The sequence below is a fragment of the Tenrec ecaudatus genome, chromosome 1 (assembly GCF_050624435.1).
Source record: "Tenrec ecaudatus isolate mTenEca1 chromosome 1, mTenEca1.hap1, whole genome shotgun sequence".
Lineage (NCBI taxonomy): Eukaryota > Metazoa > Chordata > Mammalia > Afrosoricida > Tenrecidae > Tenrec > Tenrec ecaudatus.
The window spans coordinates 71,018,862-71,043,374 of NC_134530.1; the positions used below are offsets into that span (position 1 = coordinate 71,018,862).

Here is a 24,513-nt window from a genome sequence, read left to right on the forward strand (position 1 = left end):
ACAGGTTTCTATGGACTGACTTTTTTGTTTACATTAACCTCCTTACCAACTCCCCAACACGTGATTCCAAGTCCAAACATGCAGTCTCATTATCTGCTGCTCAGAACTCTTATTTTCATGTTAAATCCCCAACATAACTGAGCATGTGACCAGCAGGTAAGGCTTTCTCTGATTTTTCCAACCAGGACAAGAAAGTAAAAATGCAGCTCTCTCTAAGCCAAAGGCACATGCAAATACAGCTACTTTTTCTAACCTCTGTTTACAGAGGTTACCCATCTCAGTTTGGCAACATGAGTCTGACTCCACGGTCCAGCCAAGGTAGACTACTTTTGATTCAATACCTTGCATAAATCCATTCAGCAAAACTCTGAGCACTAGGCTTACATTAACACCATTATTCAAGGCATTTGGGATATATAAGTAAACAAGTTTGAAAAAGATTTCTGCCCACTTGGAACTTGCATTCTAGGTTATGAGTTCTCAAACTTATTTGGTCCACTGCCCCCTTTTTGGGGAGAAAAAAAATTACCCCAAAACCACCCTGGCAATTAAAAAGCTTTTGTACTATATATAGTCCATGTAGATAGCTGCTTTTGTAGACCCCTGGACCAATCCAGCCCCCTCTTCCCAGGGGACACTATCACCCATTTTGGGAATCAACAGTTTAGAGGTTATACTGATAGTAACAGCAATAGATAAGTACATTATATAAGTTGTTAGAGGTGAGATGTATTATGAAGAGTAAAGCAAGAAAGGATCAGAATGTAAGATGTAATTTCAAATTAAGAGGTGGATAGGCCTCAATGAGAAGATGACACTGAACAAAAACTTGGAAAAGGTTAGAGTGAGCCAGGTGCTGGACTATCTGGGGGAAAAGCATTCCTGGTGCAGGAAACAGCCAGTACTAAGACTAGCTAAGTGCTAGCCAGTGCTAAAATGTGGGAAGACAGTCTGGCACAGTAAAGGAACAGCAAGTAGGCTAGTGCGGCTAGAGCAGAGTGAGTTAGAATATTCAAATAACAATGACACGAGAGTGTTGACAGTTGGGACCCAGTAGCTGCTCCATGGGAAAAAGATAAGCAGTCTTCTGTTAATATTTACAACACTGGAAATTCAACGATGGACTCACATAGCAACCATGAGTCAGGTGTGTTTAATTCTGCTGTACATAAGGGCTCCATGAAGCCTAACTTACTATATGGCAATGAGGAGCAACATCCTCATGTACTAGAAAGGATCACACAAGTTACTGCTGCATCACTGTGTGGTGAAGAGGATGTCAAATTTATGGTACCCATCACTTGGAATTTAATAGAATCAATATAGAATAACGCTTCTGTAAATCATTTGATATCCAAAGTAATAACTTGTGTTTCAGTATAGGATGCATGAGAAATTCAGTTAAATATATTTTCTTAAGCAACTACTTACCCTAACGTTACAAAGGAAGACACACACTTCATCAAAATGTACAAAACATTTTATAAACCATGTGACAGCATTTGACAAATTAATCCAAGTATAACCAAAAAAGAATCAAAATAGGACAGAAATATGGAGAACTAGGTAAATGTAGTAAAAGAAATACATAGATTGTTAAGGTTTATGATTTTAAAAGAACAGTAATAATGGTTTCAAAATTTCTATTCATTCCTTATTATCCAATAACAGAACCGCCAAAGGTTGGGCATTATTGACCAAATAAAAACTCTATTTCCCAGTCTCCTCTGCAGTTAGGTGTGACCATGTCATTACAGTTCTAGACAACAGGATAAAAATGGAAGCAGTACGTTCTTCTGGGGAGAAAAAACAGGGAACATCTCTTTTTCCTTCACATTCTGTGCACCAGAATATGGCTGTGATGGCTGCTACTTGGATAGCCAACTTCCAAAGAAAGCAGTCTTTTTAAGTCCCAACCCTGACAGCTATGGAACTGCCACAACAACCCACGCTGCCTACACGCACATGAAGAAAATAAATTTCACCTAAAGTCTTCGTTATTTTTTTGTCACTTGCAGTAACTTTGTCCTAGTGAATACTAACATAAAAATTAGTTTTTGAATGGTAGTACACTTTATATCATCATCATCAGTCTAAAAAAGCTGTTTCAGATATTAAAATCTTAACTAAAAAACTTAAGCTGAAAATCATGAGGTGAATTATCAAAAATATGGCATACCTATAACATTGGACACTTATGGTTCAAACACCAAAAATCTACTAACCTGAGATGTCCTGGTATACTCCTCATAAAGCCTGTCATACTCTTTACTCTTCTCCTGATACTGAGAGTGGTATTCCTGCAGTTTCTTACCTACGGCATCAATGTTATCTTCTTTAACCAACTGATCCTACACAGGCAAACAAGAAAAGTAGAGAATATTATTTTGACAGACTTTTTCCACATCTATTTATTTTAATGTTGCTTATAATTCTACTGTAGAGTTAGGCCACTATAATAATATCAAGCACGTAAAATCCTTTTGTTAATATGAAAAACGGTCTTTGGAACCATCAAAATAATTACCAACAAAAAATCTTACCAATGTGAATGAGGGGGAGTACGGAGTAGAGACCCAAAGCCCACCTGTAGATAATTGGGCATCCCCTTACATAAGGGTCACAAGGAAGAGACGAGCCAATCAGGGTGCAGTATAGCACCAACAAAACATACAACTTTCCTCTAGTTCTTAAATGCTTCCTTCCCTCCCACACTATCATAACCCCAATTCTACTTCACAAATCTGGCTAGACCAAAGGATGTACCTGGATACAGATAAGAGCTGGAAGCACAAGGAATCCAGAACAGACAAACCCCTCAGGGTTGATATTGAGAGTACCAATCAGGAGGGGAAAGAGAAGGAGCAGGGGCAGGAAGGGAGAACCAATCACAATGATCAACATATAACCTCCTCCTTGGGTTATGAACAACAGAAAAGTGGGTGAAAGGAGGCACCGTCAGTGTAAGACATGAAAAAAATAATAATAATTTATCAATTATCAAGGGTTCATGGGGGAGGGGAAAAATGAGCTGATACCAAGGGCCCAAGTAGAAAACAAAAGTTTTGAGAATGATGATGGCAACAAATGTACAAATGTGCTTGGCACAATAGATGTATGTATGGATAGAGAAGAGTTGTACAAGCCCCCAATAAAATGTTTTAAAATAATAATTATCACTTAAAATTAAAAATTAAGTGTAAATAGAAAACATAATTAGAAATACATCTTATACTTTTGGTTGTTCTTGATATTATATACAGGAGAATATACACCGATTCAACAATTTCTACATGTACAATTCTGTTTTAACGATTACATTCTTTCAAGTTGTGTAATCATCCTCACTGTCCTGAGTTGCTCATCCCACAGTAACACAAACTCACTGTCCCTCTAATTTTCCTATCTTTCTCTGTTATCAGCTTCATTCTATATAGCTAGATATTAAAAGAGCTCCGTGCTCAAGGAGACATTCTTTCTTGCCCTCTGAGAGTTTCTGAAGCACGAGTCAAATGAAAAGTGAATGAATAAAGCAATATCCAAAACCCTTCGGCTCCCTTCATCACAGTAAGCATATAAGTACTGCCTACGGAGTTGTGTGGAGCCTCCTCCAAAGAAAGAGGCATTTTGGTCAAAGAAAGGGCACAGGCCTGCTCACTGGAGTTCCTGTTCAACAATGTACAATTTATTCCAGACACTGATTCTATTTTTCACAATTAGTCAATATTCTCATTATTTCCATTCTTCATTTTCTATTTCCATTCATCTAATTTCCTTGCCCTTTCAGCTTCTCATCTTATCTTTTAGGATAAATGTTGAGAGTTTGGTCCCGTATGGCTGATTGATTTATGGGATCACAGTATTCAGTTGTTCTATTATTTAAATGAAAGGTGACTATTAGGAGTGGTTTAAGTTCCAGGTGCGAAGAGTATCAAGGCAATAAGTCTCAAGAGTTTCTTTAGTCTCTGTGAGTATATTATGTATGAGCCCTTTTAGGGATTTGCGTTTGCTTTACATTTTTCTCTTTTTTTAAGTGAGATCTTCTGTGTGTCTCTAGTCAGACCAGTCAGTAATGGTAGTTGGGCACCATCTAGTTCTGGCCTTGGCCTCAAAGAGACTAAGGTTCTCATGGACTAACCTCTAGACTAACTTCTTCCTTTACATCTTTGGTTTATTTCTCTTTTGCTCAAGAGAGGAAGAGACAAATACTAATATCTTAGGTGGCCACTCACAGTCTTTTAAGACCTCGGCTACTCAGCAAACTACAATGTAGAGCATCATTCTTATGAACTATGCTATGTCAGTTGCCTGAGTTATCCCATGAAACTATGATCCTAGGCCTCAAAATCTAGCACACAAAAAAATCTCACAAATACAGTATAGTAAACAGAACTTTTATAAGCACGAGGAAACAAAAATATTTGTGTGACTTGCTTCATTGTGACATTCCAGTGGTGTGAAACTAAGCTTGCAATATCTCTAAGATATGCTGATATATGGCTACAGAGAATACAGTGCACAAATCTCAAGTCTCTGCTTTCAAGTCTAGTCTTTTGGATATACAAGGGGGTACCCCCCCAAAATAACATAATCCCATCCCCCAAGCTATGTATTTAATTTTTTTTACAAAACAACCTTATCACCTTCAAAGTACTCTCCATTACACTTAATACATTTTTCAAATCTGTGATTCCATTCTTGGAAACATTTTTCAAACTCATCTGTCTGGATGGATGACAGCGCCTCCCTCATTTTTTTCTTCACCTCTTCTATGTCATCAAATCCCTGTCCTTTCATGTCCCTCTTAATTTGTGAAAACAAGAGGAACAAGGTCAGGTGAGTTAAGATATGTGGGGCAAGAGAGGCAAGCTGGTTATCGCCCAAAACTGGAGCACTCAGAGGACTACGTGAGCAGGTGCATTGTCTTAGTGGCAAAACCGGTCCCCCATCTGCCGCAAATCAAGATTTTTTGTAACACACGTTTACCCAAATTTTTCAGAACTTTTAAATAGAAAGCTTGATTGACAGTCTGACCTGGTAGAGCAAACTCCAAATACACTGCAAGTCAACATTTTTGGCTGTTTGGGAAGCTGATGTCCAGGACGAGTTTTGTCATCAATCGACATTTTACCTTTTTGGAAATGAGAAAACCCTTCGTACACTTGAGTTTTTCCTCTAGTGCTGTCCTTGAAAGCTGTGTTCAACATCACAACAGTTTCTGCAGTATTTTTCCCGAGCAAGAAACAAAACTTCACAGTTGCACAATGTTTGTCCATCACAAAAAAAAACAAGGCTCAAAAAAAAAAAAAACAAAACCAAGGTTCGAGCAAAACTTCTTTTATGAAAAAATACACTATGACCAGGGAGAGCCTTCCTGGGAGACACCACTGGGTGCACTAACTCAAAGGGAGTTGCTCAATGCTCGCCTGGTGGGGAAAATGTGTACTACAAAAGCTCTGCTCGGCCTAGAGCAATTCTGGGTTTTTGGGGGTGCCTTCTCACATACCTAGGAGTATTGTTGCTGGGTCATATAGGAGTTCCAATTTTAGTTCTTTTGAGGAACTGCACACTGCTTTTCATAAATGCTGTACTATTTTGTATTCCCGCCAGCAATGGATAAGGGTTCCAATTTCCTTCTATCTTCACAAATACTTGTTATTTGGTTTTTTGTTTTGTTTTTAATCTTAGGCAGCCTAATACAGTAAAACAGAATGTTATTGTACTTTTGATTTACATTCCCCTGGTGGTTAGTGTGTCAGGTTGGGCTTTTAGATAGTGACATTACGCCTCTTTTCATGATTTTGGTGGCCATTTCGATGTCCTTTTTGGTGAAATATTTAATCAAGCTATTTGCTCATGTTATGATTTAGTTTTTGTCTTTTTGTTGTTAAATATTTTTATACAGTTTATAATAAATGCATTCAATATACTACTAAAGGAAAGTTAGCTATACAAAATAAATTCCAAAATTATTCATGTAAATACTTAGGGCAGAAAACGTAAAATTATTAGACTACTTTTTTGTTGTTTTTTTAAACAGGTAAGCCCGCTAAATTAGAATCAAATTATGCGGTTACAAATGGCTTACTCAAATGTGGTAAAGAAAGCTGGTGGTGCCCAGTTATTACAAGATATAGCAATATGGGGTCTTAAGTTAAACTAGCAGTCATCTAGTAGGGAAACAACACAGCCCACATGGAAGAAGCACACAAGCCTGTGTGATCATGAGGTGTGAATGGGATCAGGTATCAGGCATCAGAAGACCCGAAACAAATTTATCGATCCAAATGATGGGGTCAGGGTGGAGACCCAAAGCCCATCTGAATACAATTGGACATCCCCTCACAGAAGAGTCACCAGGAATGAATGAGTGAGCCAGGGTGCAGCAAAGCACTGGTGGAACATGATACATTCCTCTAGTTCTTTAATGCTCCCCCACCCCCACTATCTTGATCCCAGTTCTACTGTACAAATCCAACTAGACCGGTGCTTGTACACTGGTACAGATAAAGAGCTCACAACACACAGAATCCAGGACAGAGGCACAGTAATGGGATTAGCAATACTATGAGGGTAGGGGGAAGGTGGGGGGAGAAGGGGGAGAAACAGGGAACCAACTACAATGATCGATCGATATATACCCACCCCCACCCCCACCCCCAGGAGGACGAACAACAGAAACACGGGTGAAGGGAGACATCAGATGGTGTAAGATATGAAAATAGTAATAATTCATAATTCATCAGGGGTCGTGGGGAGGGAGGGGGAGGAAAAGAACAGGAGCTGAGTAGAAAGGGCTTGAGTAGAAAGAATCATGTTTTAAAAATAATGATGGCAATATATGTACAAATGTGTTTGATACAATTGATGCATGGATTATTATAAGAGCTGTAAGAGCCCTCAATAAAATGATTTATTAATTTTTTAAAATGGCTTACTCAGTAGCTGTCAAGAACATCTATAATCATACCTGCTGGTATCTGGACACTGGGTACATCAGCTTCACATCAAGTTTGGGATTGTATTGAGCAAGAGATTCATGATGATAGTGGTTAATGAGCTCCACCACAGAATTAAATGTCAGAGGATCAGAAAAGCCATATTTACCATCCCGATGGTAGATTTTTATTAACTTATTATTGCCTCCTTTCCTGTGAACAAGAAAACATCAGTTGCATATTTTCCCCCCAAAGTATCTAATAATGAATTACTATCATATGCATATTATAAAGTCTGGTGTCACATGATAAACAATTTTTACTTGGGATGAAAAATCATGTATAAGTAAAAATATGCATATGGTATTATTTCACATTATTCCCTTTGTCCTTAAATACCTTGGGTTTCTAAAGGTCAACAAACCTTCACAATAATCAGTATCAACAAATCTAGCATAAATAATCACAAGAAAAATAACTAAGATTATAGTAAATTGAATCTTTTAATTATTGTCTAATGAATTTTTTAACTTAAATGCTATCAATATTTTTCAGAGCAGGAATAGCGGCAATCTATTTATGGCCTGAAGGTATGTGGAGGGAAGCAAAAGCTACCTCTATATGAAGAAGGATAAAAACTTTTTATATAATAATCAATACACTCAAGGTTTTATTGTTAATACACAATCATAATGACTAATGTATAATCAGGAAATTAATCTAGCAGCTTGAACTACTTTGTCTTTATAGTTACTTATAATTTTCAGAAATGAAGGTACACTTAGGACATCACAGCGCATGAACGATTCAAATGCCATTCAGTTGTTTTACAATGTATAGCCTTTGAAGATCCATGTATGTGAAATATGTATAATCTGATACTTGAAAAGTTTAGAACATCTTTGTTTACAGGGTGATACCCAAATGGTCCCTTCAAAAATAATTTATAAGCAAAGCTTAAAATGATAATGTTTTTCAAGTTTTATAAGGCATAATCTAAAACCACAGCAGACTTATTCATTAAATCATAACAAAATACTGCACTATTTCCATTCAGCACTTCCTTTAGCAGCATGTAAACTTAATGAGAAAAACAGAGATGGGCCTCCATATCTCATCAGTCATGTTATTATACATTTAAGTGAGGCAGTAGCGTTGTAAAATATCAAGTCTAATAGGTGTGAACCTATGGTGTGATATAAATTTTAGAAGCTTGGAGATCAGTACTTATATATATGGATGCTAAACTACTCATTCCTCTATGATGGATATTAGGACACACTAATCATCTTCAGTTACTATGGGCAGCACCACCCCCTACACATTTAAATAAATACAAGCTAGTTTCTCTGTTAAAATAAAAGTTTTAAAAGCATTCAACCAGTAAAAAAAAACTTATTAAAGTGCTATATGATGAAAACTAAAGACAACAACCTTCAGTATGGATTATACCTCAAGATAAAGAAAAACGAAACTCCTCATAGCTGGACCAACAAGTAACTTCATGACAAACAGAGAAAAGATTAAAGTTGTTAAGGATTTAATTTTATTTGGATCCACAATCAACACTCATGGAAGCAATAGCCAAGAAATCAAGTGACATTGCACTGGGAAAATCAGTTCCAAGGGACCTCCTTAAAGTGTTAAAGAACATATATATCACTTCTGAGAACTAAGGTACACCTGACCCAAACCAGGGTATCTTTACTGCTTCATGTGTGTGCAAACGCGTGACAATGAATAAGGAAGCCAGAGAAGATTGATACATTTGAATTCTTGTGTTGGCAACTGCCAGAGGAATAAACAAATGTGTCATGCAGGAAGTACAACAAAAATACTCCATATAAGTGAAGACGGCAAGACTTCATCTCATGTTATCAGAAGAGACCACCATTCCTTGGACAAGGACACCATGCTTGGTAAAAGGTCCACAAAAAGAAGCAGACCCTCAGTAGGATGGACTGACACAGTTGAATGCAACAAAATGGGCTTTCAGGATGGCACATGCTGGGTAGCATTTCCTTCTTTTATACTGAAATGACTATAGCACTAAACAACAACAATAGCATATTTCTCTGCTGATGGGAATGACCCAGCACAGAACATTATTAATTGATTCAAAAGAAAGGACAAGATAATTCTTAGAATGATCTCTTCAAATAGATTAGAGCAGTAGTTCTCAATCTGTGGGTCACGACCCCTTTGGGGGTCGAACAACACTTTCACAGGAGTCACCCGATTTCAAACAGTAGCAAAATTACATTTATGAAGTAGTAACAAAAATAATTTTATAAGTGGGAGGGTCACCACAACATGAGGAACTGTATTAAAAGGTTGCAGCATTAGGAAGGTTGAGAACCACTGGATAGGGATAGGATCCAGTCCACAGTAGATAAGAAAATTCTGTATAAGGAAGTGAACCGTCATCCACTGGAGGAAGAGAGAACATTCACATCAAGATGCAAACATGCTGAAAGCTGAGGCAGTGGAAACATGAGGAAGCTCTTTTTTCTAACTGCTTCTACTTTCTGAGTGAAATAGGAAAAGCAAGGTGTCAGGGAATGTTTAAAAAAATGGGGAAGAGTTGTGAGAGGGCAAATGGATGGTGAAAATGAAGCATTTCAGCTGGGTAATATTAAAGGCATACATTTATTTAATGTGTGACCAATCCGTATAGTTGTGTATTTCTCAACATTCATGTGCCCAGGCAGAAGCAGCAAACAGGTGGAAAGATAAATTTAACCAAAGTTAGAGGTTAGTTAGAAGAGTACAATGGAGGGCAAGAAGAGCAAGATTGTTGAAGATATATTCCCAGGAGGGATTTTAGTAATGAGTCATGGGGTTTGTGCAGAGGTGGAGAAAAAAAGGAAGACAAGAAGAAATTAAAGAATAGTGACTTTTTAATTATATGTCTCTGTAAATTTTCATGAACAGAAAAATTATGGTAATTCTTATCTAAAACACCTGACCCTGGCATATAGTAGATGCTTAAAGATTTGTTACCTATCATCTTATTTTTTAAAATAATGGCTAATGAACTGAAAATATCTTTACTTCCTTTTCATCTGCAGTTTGCCGAAGATCATCAACGATACTTACTGACTAAAGACTCGGTCTCTTTCCTTTGTTCTAGGCTCTGAGAGTCTTTCTAATCCTGTTCTTCCTTTTCCGCCTCCTGATCCCCTTTTTTTCTCTTCCCTAACAGCTTTGAGACAAGATTCGTACCATACATTTCTCCAATTTTAAGTGTAAACTTCAAGTTTTTCATATATTCATAGAATATGAAACCATCACCAGTCAATTTTTTAAATTTTTCAACTCCATTCCCTTTCTTCTTAATACTTCAGCATTCCATGGCCTCTGATACTAATCTTTTCTTTTAATCTCTCAGACCTTTCTTCCTCTCTTGCTTACCCTACCTTAAGCATAGTTATTCCCTAAGAGATTTTACTTTCAACTTGTATTCATTTTTCCTGTGAAATCTTTACTTAAAATTCACTTTATACAGATCATACCTGATTCTATAAAAGGGTTGGTGGCACCAACAGTTAAACACACAGCTGCTGAGCATCTGGAGGTTCAAACTCAGACAGCTACTCTGAATTACAAATACTTCTTTTCTGTTTCCCTGAAAATAATAGCCAAGAAAACCCTCCAGGTCAGTTCTACTCTGTCACATAAATTACTGAGTCACATACTATGTGATGGCACCACCAACAGCATACTCTCTTCTGAGCTCCAAACCTACACTGCTAGCGAGGCTCACTTTTTACCAGAAGTTCTAGAGAAGTTAAAGAGTCAACATCCATTCCCACCTCTTCCATTAAAATATATGCTCCTGCTTTTCCTGTTACTGTAAATGGCATGTTCTCTCTAAACTGCTCAGGCTCAAACCAGAGTCACCTGCGACTTCTCCCTCAACCTTCTAACTATTCAATTGGTCATAGCTCCACACCTCTTACTTTGATTACCTTCCTAGTCATTCAACTAGTTAACTATTATTAGTCAATTATTATTAGTCATTCCCTTGTCTAAAGCCCTTTCTAAACAAACAAACAAATGAAACTCCAGTTCTTTACCGTAACTACAAAGCTCTCCGATCCTTCCCACTTCTAGTTCCAGCTCCAACCCCTCTCATTCTGGTCTACAATGGTCTTTGTACTGATGATACCTATCAAATCCTTCCCAACTCTATTTTGGCATTTTCTGTTCCGTCTTCTGAGAACATTTATCTGGCTGGTTCTTTCAAATCTAATAGGTCATCTCCTCAGAAAAGCTATCCTTTATTGCTACATTCAAGTTATTGCCTATATGTTATCTATCATACTACCCTATGTGTTTTCTTTATGGCATTTTAATCTCATTTTTCATTGTTTACTTTGTTGCTCACTCTCTCCTTCCCTTACTCCCCAAAATAACTATAAAATAGAGACTATGTCTATCTTGTCCATCATTATTTCCTTTGCCTAAAACATTCCCTAATATATTGTAAGCTGTCAATAAAACTTAAAGGATTAAATGAATAAATTCTATCCTGTATTACCATTATCTCTCAACTCATAATAGTATTTATCCTCTTTCAATTTACATCCATCGAGACCCATGGAAAGATCAGAAAAGGCCTCAAGAAAATGTATTCCACTTTGGAAATCTTCTGCAAAAGACGGCTTTAAAATGTTAAAAAGCAAAGATATCATTTTGAGAACATATCAAAGGAGCACCTGAGCCAGGTCATGGTATTATGGATAATCTCCTATTGTAGTGTGCATGCTAGAACAATAAATAAACAATAAATAAGGGAAGAATTGATGCACTTGAATTATGGTGTTGGTTAAGAATACTGACCATATCCATGGAATGCCAGGAAAACCAACGAATCTGTCTTGGAAGAGGTATAGGTAGAATGCTCTTTAGTAATAAGGTTTGAGAGACTTAGTCTCACATACCTTGACCATATTATCAGGAGGAACCTGTCCCTGGAGTAGGACACCATGCTACGTAAATGGTCAGTGGAAAAGAGGAAAAGCCTCAGCAAATAGCTTGACACAGTAGCTCTCTAACACAGCAATGTTTGTGAGCATGGAACAGGACCAGCTTTGTCCTGCTGTACTAGGGTCACTATAAGTATGAACCAAATCAATGACAACAGCAACACCACCACCCTCTTTTAGTATTTCTACACTAGAATAGTCTGATCACATAATGCTCTTGCTGAGAAAATGCAATGGTTCCCTCCTGCCTACCTACAATAGAATACAAATTTTAGAATTAAAGACCCTCTTTCCAAAGGTTCCCTTTCCAACCTTCTACTTGCCACACTTTCACCTCTTAACTTTTCCTTACAGGCAAACAGGACTCCATTTCATAAAATATTATCCCTAATTTTCTGCTTCCATTTCTGTTTCTATTGTAACCTATTCCTATACCTGCCCATCTCCAGTTCTACATGTTTGAACCTGTCTATCTCAAATGCAATGAAGAATAACTTTCTCTGTCCCCTCTACAAGGCATCAGCTTCCTTCCATTGAGTCTCAAATACTGTTTGGAACTTCTCATGTTATTTTACTTTAAGTCAAAGCAGTGTGTTTGTTTTCCTCCCTTGCCTCACTATCCTGTATTCCTCGAGACAGAAGTTGCAAGTCATTGCTGGATCCCCTGTAGTGACTAGCACTAAACTAAGAGTGTTTATTAAATTTAATTAAGACAAGCATTTTTCTGTCTAGCAAAATCCTTTAAAGCCCACTCAACTGTCCTTTCCTTCAAGAAACTTTCTCTGTATCTTTCTCTCATGTATCCCCTTTTCCTTCCTTCAAATGTCATTAAGTACCTGACATATCAGACCCTGTGCTAGATACATACAGACTTTAAATCATTCTTGCCTCTGTGCTCTCATTTCTTTATGTCTCTAGTGTAAGAGTAATACTTCACCATACTGTAATAAGGTATAGTGAGTATATGCGTGTCTGATTTTATCTTGAAGGTGTAAGCATGTCATTCATTTCTATATTCCTAGTGCTCTTACTGCCATCAAGTAGACTCTTAACTCACAGTGCCCCTCTGGGACAGATTAGAAGCATCCCTGTGGGTTTCCAAGGTTGTGAACCTGTACAGGAGCAGAATGCTTCAGATTTCTCTTACAGAGCCACTGGTGTTATTCAACTGCTAAACTGCTGACCTTGCAGTTAGCAAACCACCTCGTAAGCCACTACATGAACCAAGGCTCCTTATTCCTAGGCCTGCCACAGTACAATAATTACCTAAAACTTTACAGTTTGTCCAAACAAAAAAGCCTGGTTCAAGAATAAAAAAGGAATATATTGATTGTGGCAAGAGTTGTATTAGCCCCCAATAAAATGATTAACATGTAAGTAAATAAAATTAAAAAGGCTAATTTTATACATGGAAGATCAACGTAAGCAGAATGACCTTTTCTGGAAAATGGTATACAAAGATTTCTACACCTGGAGAAATCTAGTTGATCCAGGTAACATTTAATATCCCTTCTAGGTCTAGCTCTTTGGAAGAAGAGTTTATATTGTGGCATTGCAACTTCAAATAAGTTATGTAACCTTTGAAAGCTCTTAGTAAACTCTTATCCCCATACCAAAATTGTTGCTTTTAATAAGTAGCAATTAGGGACATATACATTGTAAAATGCTACTTTGATATGGGCATAAACTCATTTTCCAGATGGCTAAGAATAATATTCACTAATTTAATACATATTTATTGTTGTCACGTGCTGTACTGCTGAGTCAGTTCTAATTCATTGTGGCCCTATGTACAACAGAGCAAAACACTGTCCTGTCCTATCCAGCCTCACATGTGAGCCCACTGTTGCAACCACTGTGTCAATTTATCTTGTGAAGAGTCTTCCTCTCTTTCGCTGCCCCTTCTACTTTAACAAATATGATGGTGTCCTTCTCCAGGGACTGTTCTCTGTTGATAATATGTCCTAAGTATGTGACACAAAGTCTCACCAACCTGGCCTCTCACAAGCATTCAAGCTATATTCTTTCAAAACAGATTTGTCTGTCCTTTTGACAGGTCTATGGTATTTTCAATATTCTTTGCACCTTAATTCAAATGTATCAATTCTTCTTCAGTCTTTCCCACTGAAGGCCCAATTTTTCAGATGCATATGAGGCGTCTGGACCATGACCTGAGTCAGGTACACCTTAGTCCTCAAAGTCACATCCTTGCTTTTCAACGCTTTAGAAAAAATCGTGTGCAGCTGATTTACCCAATGCAATACATCATTTAATCTCTTGGTTGCTGCTTCCATGAGTGGATCCAAACAAGACAAAATTCTTGACAATTTCAATCTTTTCTTTGTTTATCAGGATGTTACCTATTGGTCCAATTGTGATGATTCTGGTCTTCTTTACAATGAGCTGTAATCCATACTGAAGGCTGCAATCCTTGATGTTCATTATCAAACAATTCAAGTCCTCACATTCCTCAAGCGAGGTTTTGTCATCAGGATATCTCAGGTTGTTAATAAGCCTACCTCCAATTCCAATACCGCATTCTTCATATAATTCAGCTTCTCTGATTATTTGTTCAGCATACAGATTGAACAAGTATGGTAAAAGGATATAATCCTGACACACTGTTTGCACAACTGCCTCTTGCTCCATATACAGGTTGCATATGAGCACAATGAAGTGTTCTGAAATTCCCATTCTTCTCAAGACTCTTCATAATTTGTTATGATTTACGCAATCTAATGTCTTTGCATAGTCAACGAAACACAAGTAAATATCTTTCTGATATTCTCTTCTTCCATTTGCCCTAGATATTCTATGGTTAAATGCAAGTTTTAGAGTTTTTTTCTTTTCTTTTTTTCCCCACAACTTTTGCTTTCCTCGTGTAGGATTTTCTTCATGTCACCCCACAGCTCATCGGGTCTTCTGTCTTTAGTGTTCAATGCATCAGCTTTGTTCTTGAGATGTCTCAAAATTCAATTAAGGTAGACTCAAAGTCATATTTTGGTTGCTGTGGACTTGTTTTAATTTTCTTCATCTTCAACCTGAACTTGCATATGAGCCACTGTTGGCTTGTGGCCAGGTTTTAGATGCTAGTAATTCAGTTTCTCAACTGTCTCTTCCACAGATGCTAGTCAATTTAATTTCTGGAGTTCACATGTATAGTCATCACCTTTTTTGTGTTGCTGAAAATGACATTTGGAATGAAGAAGTTGTTGGTCTTGCAAAATTCTATCATCTGATCTCCAGATTCGTTTCTATCACCAAGACTATATTTTCGAACTACTGTTCCTTATTTTGTTTCCAATTGTTGCATTCCAATCACCAATAATTTATTGGTGCATTTTGGTTGCATGTTTGATCAATTTTAGACTAAAGACATTAATATAATTCTTCAATTTCTTCCCCAGTAGCTTTCATAGTTGGTACATAAATTTTATGAATAGTTGTATTGACTGGATTCTCTTGAATGCAGACAGCACTATACTTCGAGACAGATCTTGAAATGTTCGTTTTGACAATGAATGCAATACCCTCCCTCTTCAATCTGTTATTCCCATCACAGTAAACCAAATGAGTTTCTGATTCAGATCGGCCAAGTCCACTTCAGCTCACTAATGCTTAGAACAGCAATTTTTATATGTTTCATTTAATTTCTAACAACTTCGAATTTTCCTAGATTCATACTTCATACATGCCAAGTTCCAATTATTAATTGATATTGGTAGCGGTTTCTTCTCATGTTGAGTCGTGCCACAACAGCAAATTTAAGGCCCCACAGACTTTACTCCACCCAGATCATTATAGTCAACTCAGAAGGCAGCTCTTGCTCAGTCATATTCCGAGTGCCTTCTAACCTAAGGGGCTCAGGTTGTCTTCTGTCACTATCTCTAACAGTGTTCTGCTTCTATTCATTAGATCTTCCGTATCCGACCATGTCCTATACTAAAGGTCTGCAATGTCCTCAGAAGTGGACAGCTCATTCCATCTTTGCAGTCTGCAAGTTCTGTTGAAAACTGTTCACTTTGGGTGCCCTTGCTGATATTTGAAATATGAGTGACATAAGTTCTAGGATTACAGGAACACACAAGCTACCAGGGTACAACAAACTGAAGAAAAGTGGTAGAAATACTAATTAGGCATCCAAATAGGCGCCCTAAGTGGTACTATAGTTAAGCACTCACCTGCTAACTAAAATGTCAGTAGTTTGAATCCACCAGATGCTCCATGGGAGAAATTTAAGGTGGTGTGCTTCCATAAAAATTATAGCCTTGGAAATCCTTGGGGGTAATTATCTTTTGTCCTATAGGGTCGCTATGAGTTCGAATTGATCTAATGGCAATGGGGTTTTTAATATGCCAGGCACTAACCTATGCCAGGCACTAACCTAGCAATGATCAAATAATCTCCACCCTCATGAAGCCTAATTCTAGTTTGGTGGAGACAGAGGCTGGGGGCAAAAAAATAGAAAGTGAGCAGTGTTAGGCAGATAATTAAATGGTGGTAACATATCCTTGGATAACTACTGTACATTGAGTGATGAGTAAAGATTTGAAAAGGTGACATTTATGCAGATGCAGTGACAAAAAAAGAGGCACAGATCAAAGAAAAACACATTACACTGGATTGAACAGCTAGTGCAAAGTCCCTAAACCAAAATAAGCTTCCTGTTTGAGGAATCAATAGAATTGAGCCTAGTAGTAAGGTAAGAGAGAGTGATAGAAGATGATCCAAAAAATTTAGACAGAGGCAAGGAACCCCCCACAACCACTGAGTCAATTCTGACTCATAGGAACCTTGATTAGGGCAGGGCAGAACTAGAGTTATTTAACTTAGAATAAAAGAACCCTTAAAGGATTTTTAACAATGGGATAATAAGACTTAGATCTTAAAATGATCACTCTGGTTGCTGTACATGAAATAGTCCATGGAAGGGGACAAGGTCAGAAACTGGGAAATGCCCACTGGAGACGACTGCAAAAGGTCATACAAGGTGGCTTACATTTGGATAGCAGAAAAGTGAAGAGAAAAGCAGGAAGACATTCCAAATACAGACGTGTAGTCAGAGTTGGCAGTATTTGCTGCTGATAGACTAGATATGAGGGCAAGGGCAAGAGATGTAAAAAAGGCAATTTTGGCTTGAATGGTACAACTATATGAGCAGTGCTATTTCTGAGAAATGGAAAGACCATAAGAAAAGCAATTTGGGTAAAAGAAGTTGGACTAGAAATGCTGCTTGAACCATGTTAGAATCAGAATATTTCTTAGTTATCGAAATGGCAAAGTCAAATAGGCAACTAGATAAATTTATCTGGAGCTCTAGAGGTCAGAGCTGGAAATGAGGTTTATGAATTACCATCATATAATTGTTTCTTAAAGCCTAAGGCTAAGGATCCACCTAGGACCCCCTCCCAGGGGACAAATAATGGAAAAGAGGGTGAGGGAGAAACAGAGGACGATGTAAGACATGGAAAAAATAATCTATAACTTATCAAGGGTTCATGAGGATGGGTGGGCAGGGGAGGGAGGGAGAAGAAATGGGAAGCTGATATCAGGGGCTCAAGTGGGAAGAAAATGTTTTGAAAATGATGAAGACGGCATATGTGAAAATATGCTTGACACACTGGAGGAATGTATGGATTGTGGTAATAGATGTAAGAGCCCCCAATAAAAGTATTTTTTAAAAATAGAAAGTGACAATACTTGTATTTCTAGTTTTAAAGTTATAGTTATAATTGAGGTATCTACTTGACTAAAAGTTTATGAAATAAAATGCTATTAACTATCACTACATTTTTAATTGCAATAAAATCTGAGAGCCAGGGGGACAAAAAAAAGCCAAAGGATAAAACAGGCTCACCTTGGAAGTGAACACAGAGAAGAGAAGGGAGTCCAAGTTTGGGTCTAGAGTCATTTAATATTTCTATTGAGCAAAAGAATGGTCTGAGTTAAGAAAACTGTCAGAGTATGATATCACCAAAGCCAAGACAAACTCTTTCTGGGAGTAAGAGACTATGACTAATGCTACCTAGAGGTTAGGTAAGGTAAGAAGAGAAAAGTCATTGGCTTATCAGCCCCTGTATATTGGAGAAGATCAAAGCTTGACTGGAGTGGAAAAAAGTTTTGTTCTACAGTGATTATTTCTCAGCACAACTCGAATTGTGCTAAGGTATTAACTTCTTAATGTCTCTGTCAAAGAGTAATAGTGGTTCTCTAAATTTCTAGTATAATGTGTTTACTCTTTTTAGAAATATTAGATTGGAAAGGCAATAAAGAGCTATAAAGTTCTGAAGGCCAACCTCTCTTAACACTTTATTATATAGGTGTCTTCAGGCAAGTTCATTAACCACACTTTATGTATAAAATGGGACAGTAATAGTACCTACTCCATAAGGTTGTTGTTAGGGATAACTGAGATACTGCATCAAAGTGTTTACTTAATCCAACAGAGTTGGTAGTAGTTGTTGCTGATGCTACCATTGTTTTTTTAGAAGACATTCCATTCTCTAGAAAGCACAAGACTTTATTGTAATTAGGCCAGTTTAAGTGTTAAAAATTAAATATGAAAATGCCTGATGAAATTTTTCTTAACCTTGTAAGTAAGTTTCATCTTTCCAAACAAAAACCCTTTCCAAATATAAAAAATCTATCACTTCTATCATTTATTCAAATATGCCCACTTGGAAAGCATGATGCACACTGAGAATTGCTCTATATTTTACATATCCTAACCAGCCAAAATTATGTTAAACTTTATTTCTGGAGTCTGTATCAAAGAAAATTATAGGGTCACTGAGGGTGGGAATTGGGGAATTATTTCTCAAAGGGGCATTAACAACCTTAGATAATTTCCTAAGAAAGAAAAATCCAAAATGTATGTCAGGAAAAAATGCTGAAATTTGTTCTTCAACACATAACTATATACTAATGAGAGGAAAGAGAGGCAAACAGAACAGAGTTGAAATTATAAGTACATAGGAGGGAAAAAAATCTTCCTCCCCATCTTCCATGCACGCGCGCACAAACAGGGACACACACACACAGATTTGTATCAATTCACAGTGGGAGGAGAGTTGATGAATAGTTCAGCATGCTTATGAAGCATAGATAACTATACAATCCAGGAATTATTTAAATAACATTTATGGATATAAGAATCAAAATTAGTGACTTCTGTGGAAAAGAGATGATGGAGAAGCTCAGTTATCATCAGTCAGAATAAGGCCAGGGGCAGACTGTAGAACAGACCATCAATTGCATGGAAGATGGGGAGGAAGATTTTTTTCCCTCCTATGTACTTATAATTTCAACTCTGTTCTGTTTGCCTCTTTTTCCTCTCATTAGTATATAGTTATGTGTTGAAGAACAAATTTCAGCATTTTTTCCTGACATACATTTTGGATTTTTCTTTCTTAGGAATTATATAAGGTTGTTAAGCAAGTTCAAATTGAAGCTGAAGAAAATTAAGAGCCAAAAAATGACCTTGAGTATTCTCCTACCCAAATTTACAGATCATCTGAAGATTTTACTCACTGAACACTAATGAATGAAGATCAGATGAGTTGTAAGATTGTTTCAAGGGCATGGTAATATGAAGAAAAATAAGTCACTAAAAAGACAGAAAATAATGAAATGGATATCGGAAGAGGAGTCTTAAGCTTGTTCTTGAATGTAGAATAGCTAAAGCAAATGTAAGAAATGATGAAGTAAAAAAGCTAAATAAAAAGAATTAGCAGCTCAGGAAAACAAAACACTATAATCAAATGTACAAAAACCTGGAATAAGAAAAGACAGACATGTTCAGCATTTATCAAGCTGAAAGATCTGTAGAAAAAAAATTCAAGCCCCAAGTTGAAATTCTGAAGGATTTTGTGGGAAAAACATTGTTTTATTCAGTAAGCATCCAAAAATATGGACTAGTCATTGTGCTAAAAAGAAATTTCTCATGTTCACACATTTTAAGAGGTAACATATAATCAAGAAATAACAGTGTTAAAGGAAGAAGCCCATACTGCGCTGAAGGTGTCAGTGAAAAACAAGGGTCCAGGAATTGACAAAACACCAACTGCAATGTTTCAACAAGCTGATGAAATACTAGAAATACTCACCTATGCCAAGAAATTTGGCCAAATGACTGGAAACTATTCATAGTTGTGTTCATTCTAAAAAGAGGTGAGCCAATAGAATACAGAAAGTATCAAACAATGGCATTAAATAATATTTTGCTGAAGATAATTCAAAAACAGTTGCAGCAGTATATTAGCAGTGAGCTGCCAGAAATTCAAGCTGGACCTGAGAGTATGTGAAACAAACTGATGTGAGGTGGCTCTTGGCTGAAAGGAGAGAATACCAGAAAGATGTATAGCAGTGTTTTATTGACTATATAAAGGAATTCAACTGTGTGGATCCTCACTAATTATATATAGATAACATTGCAAAAAATGGGAATTCCAGAAGAGTTCATTGTACTCATGCAGAACCTATACATGAACCAAGAAGCAGTCATTCATACAAAACAAGGAGATAATGCATGGTTTAAAATCAGGAAAGGTGCGTGTCAGGGCTATATCCTTTCACCATACTTATTTAATCTGTATGCTGAAGCAAATAATTTGAAAAGTTGGACTACATGCAGAACAACACAGCACCAGAAATGGAGGAAGACTCATTAACAGCCTGCAATATACAGATGGCACCTGGCTTGCTGTAAGCAAAAAGGCCCTAAAGCACTTAAATCAAGAATTTACTGATGACATCAAAAAGTACAGCCTTCAGTATGGATTATACTTTAGCAAAGACAAAACAAAAATCTTCACAACTGGACAAATAACCAACATGATACTTGCAGAAAAAGATTGAAGGTATCAAGAATTTTGTTTTACTTGAATCCATAATCAAAACACATAGCAGAAGCAACCAAGAAACCAAATGACATATTACACTGGACAATTCTGCTGCACAAGACCTCTATAAAGTGTTAAAAAGCAAAGATGTTACTTTAAACACATCTAAAATGTACAACTGACGCAGATCATGGTGTTCTCAGAAACAATTTGTTAAGTAAATGCATATGCACACTGGACAATAAGGTAGACTGAAGATGAACTGATGCCTCTGAATTATGGTGTTGGTGAAAAATATTGACTATACTAGAGACTGCCAGAAGAACCAACAAATCAGTCTTGGCAGAAGAGATTCAACCAAAATGTTCCCTCAAAGCAAGGATGGTGAGACTTCCTCTCACATACTATGGACATGTTATCAGGGTGGACCTGGCCCTGCAGAAAGACATCATGCTTGGTAAAGCAGAAAGTCAATGAATAGGATTAAAACACTCCCTAAGATTGACTCACACAGTGGGCTGCAACAAAGGGGTTAAACATAACAAGGATCGTGAAGATGGCACAGCCTGGGCAATGTTTTGGTATACACGGGGTTGCTAAGAGTTGGAAACATTGGCAAATTGTGCCCACAATTTCTACTTCCCTCCTGCGGTGGACAGTATACTTTTGACTGCCTTGCATTGAGTGGTTTTAACTTTTTCACTTTATTATTACATAAAAATACAAACAGCTGATAATTTTATCTAGTCATCCCTTGGCACCCATGGAGGATTGGTTTCAGGACTCCTGTGTATTACAAACTTCACAGAGGCTTACAATACAAGACTCTTAAGAATGGCATAGCATTTGTATATAATCTACACACATTCTCCTACTAAAGTAACAATACTGAATAACTTATAATACCTAATATAATGTAAACGCTACATAAATCACATTTTATACTTCCTATTAGCCTTTGAAGGGTTGCTTTGCCCATTTAATTGCTTCCTTCACCCCAAATATTTTCAATTCGTGGTTGGTTGTGGAGGCAAAACCTGTGCACATAGTCAATTGTATGTATAACCATTAAATGTGTACATAAGGTAAATTAGTAAAACAACTAAAAATTATACAGCAATGTATATATGTCTGAATAAAAGTTTAAATAAAATGCAGAAATAAAGTACTCACCGCAATGTCAAAGTATAATCTCCCTGCATTTTTGTTGAGGCATCTCGAACCAAGAAGGTACCATCTGGCATGTCTCGTAATTTGTCATTTACTTCCTCTCTGAAGAACAGAATTATTGGAAAATTAAACTACAAAAACATTATTCTCAGCATCTGTTATTACTGAGAGCTGGTTGGGAGGTGGGTCATTTCATTCCTCCCACTAGATATGCTCTGTTTTGATTTTCCATGTTATACAACCTCAGGAAGGGCTATTTGTTTTTAAACTCTTCCAGATTCCAATTGTCGGAGGGGGATAAAGTTTCCAATAAGTCTTCAGGGCTTCCTTAGGCTGGTCTGAACTTGCAGTTTCATGAAAAACCAACAGCTGTTTAGCAAGGTGGCTATATTTAAGCAACATTGGCAGCTGTGCCTGATCAGAGGCAAAAATAATAATTTCACAACTTTTCAATAGAATAGTCTCCAATTTGAATTTATACTGATAGCAAATTTATTCTCAAAAGTTGGTGTAGGATTAGAACACACAAAGGCACTGGAAGAACATACAATATCCTTGAATTACGGGACCATGGGATCTTAAAATATGAATGTGAACGGTACTTAAATGTAATTATCTAACTGCCACTGAGTCTATGCCAACCCACATAGGACAGGACATGTTTCCTCTGTGGGGTTCCAAGTCGGAACCTCTTTCTAGGAGTAGAAAGCACCATCTTTCTCCCAAGTAGCAGCTGGTAGTTTTGAACTGTTGACCTTGCTACCCAATGTGTAACCACCACACCACCAGAGTTCCCTTAAATAGTTTCTCTTACTCTATGATAACTTTCTGATCAATTTTAATACAGTGAAATCTATGAGTGTCAGAACACAACCTGACTGCCTTGATTTTCTGGGTCCTACATGTTTTCCATCTTTGAAAATGTAGTGTTGCCACTTTCCATCACTCTCTATTAAGATAAAATACTTATTATTTCCTTCTTGTTCAGGTTTCCACTTTTCACCTTTCATATTTTGCCTAAAAAGTAAATCTTCCCCGAGCCCTATTTCTCAAAGTGTCACCTATAAAGAATCTACATCAAAATCACCAACAGAGTTTTCTAAAATGCAGATTACTGGACCCCACACTCAGTTAATTCTAATATATGCAAAAATTTTGGAATCATTGTTTTAGAAAAAGAAAAATGAGAAAAAGTATCTTTTATTCCAATACACATGTAGTTGTCCTGAATATGTAATTGTCCTTTAAAAGTTCCACTTATTCAGATATCTGTCTTACATACAGTGTTAAATATATAGTACAAAAGATAAAGTGAAGCCCCTCCCCAGCAAATCAGTCCCAAATCCACTAACTGGGGTTGGATATGTAGAGCGTGGCAATAAAAGGAGGGGTGTGCAGGCCTGAGAAGCTGAGGACTGATACCGCAGAACTTAAAATAATTGTACTCAAAACTTAATGGTCTTCTCATTTTATTTTGTGGGACTGTTAATGGAGAGTTGTTATTTTGTTACGATGAAGAGGTTTTGACATTTTGGGGGCTAAAATGAACTAGGAATAAAGGTCTGGCAATTTACTTCTGAAAAGCTACCAATGAACACCTTGTGAACCACAATGAGAGCAACATTTTGCATCTAAGAACAACAAATGGGGCACTGAAAATTTTATCTTAACTACTAATTCTCAGAGACAATTAAAAATTCCATTTTTTATAGACTTCTAGTTACCTTGAAATATCCCCCCAGTACCATTCTGCATCCTGAAGAGAAGCAGCAGAACTATCCTTCATCCCACTTGTAACTGTTGAAGTCATTGGCTTAGGTGGCTTTGGTGGAAGAGCTAAAAAAGAAAGTGACATTATTTTTTGGGACATTATTTATAAATAAAATTACTATTCATTTTCTACTTGTCTCAGAAGCAGTTCATTAAGAACATTAGGATTCAAATAATTATCAATTAAATTAGTGTTAATTTAAACATTAGGCAATGAGTTTTAGATGAGTAGTAATTGCCTAGGAAGTGAACATTTAAGCTACTATTTTTCCCATTTATAAAGTACTAGTTTTTAATTCTGAATAGATCTCCCAAAATTTTTTCAAAGTTACTCAAAGACAAAGTGAAGCCACACTCCAAAAAATCAATCCCAAAACCATTAACTAGGATTGAATGATGTAGTTTGTGGTAGTAAAGGGAGGGTTGTGCAGAGCCTGAGCGGCTGAGAACTGATTATCTCAGAGCTCAAGTGTGAAAAAAAGGAGATTTTTCACAAGTGAAAGCCTGGTGTTGAAGCTTGAACAAAGTGAGAAAGGTAGTAACACATGGCAGTGTGTCAGATACACTCAAATGAGTTGAGTAGGACAAAAGATGGACTGACAGGAGTACTGTTAAGGGTTGAACAGCGTCCTGCCAAGATATGTACTGTAAATTCTAAGCCCTACACAGTATACTAGGCACAGAAGCAAGTAAGCTGTCAGTCCATGTGAAGATCACCAATAAGCCATAGAACAGAAACTGAAAAGAGGTAAAGACCTCCTCCCTAGAGGGGTACAGGGTATGTACTGGCCTAGCAGCATTTAT

General features: G+C 37.0%; 1 protein-coding gene across 1 annotated transcript in view; it reads right to left on the bottom strand.

Moving 5' to 3' along the window:
* PIK3R3 (phosphoinositide-3-kinase regulatory subunit 3) overlaps positions 1-24,513 on the bottom strand; it is a 111,403-nt gene that overhangs the window by 32,666 nt on the left and 54,224 nt on the right. Inside the window, exons 2-5 of the mRNA XM_075555676.1 lie at positions 23,664-23,775; positions 21,943-22,041; positions 6,971-7,151; positions 2,226-2,351 (exon numbers count right to left, since the gene is read on the bottom strand). Of these exons, the coding sequence (XP_075411791.1) occupies positions 2,226-2,351; positions 6,971-7,151; positions 21,943-22,041; positions 23,664-23,775 (518 nt within the window). The remainder of the gene's footprint in view (positions 1-2,225; positions 2,352-6,970; positions 7,152-21,942; positions 22,042-23,663; positions 23,776-24,513) is intronic.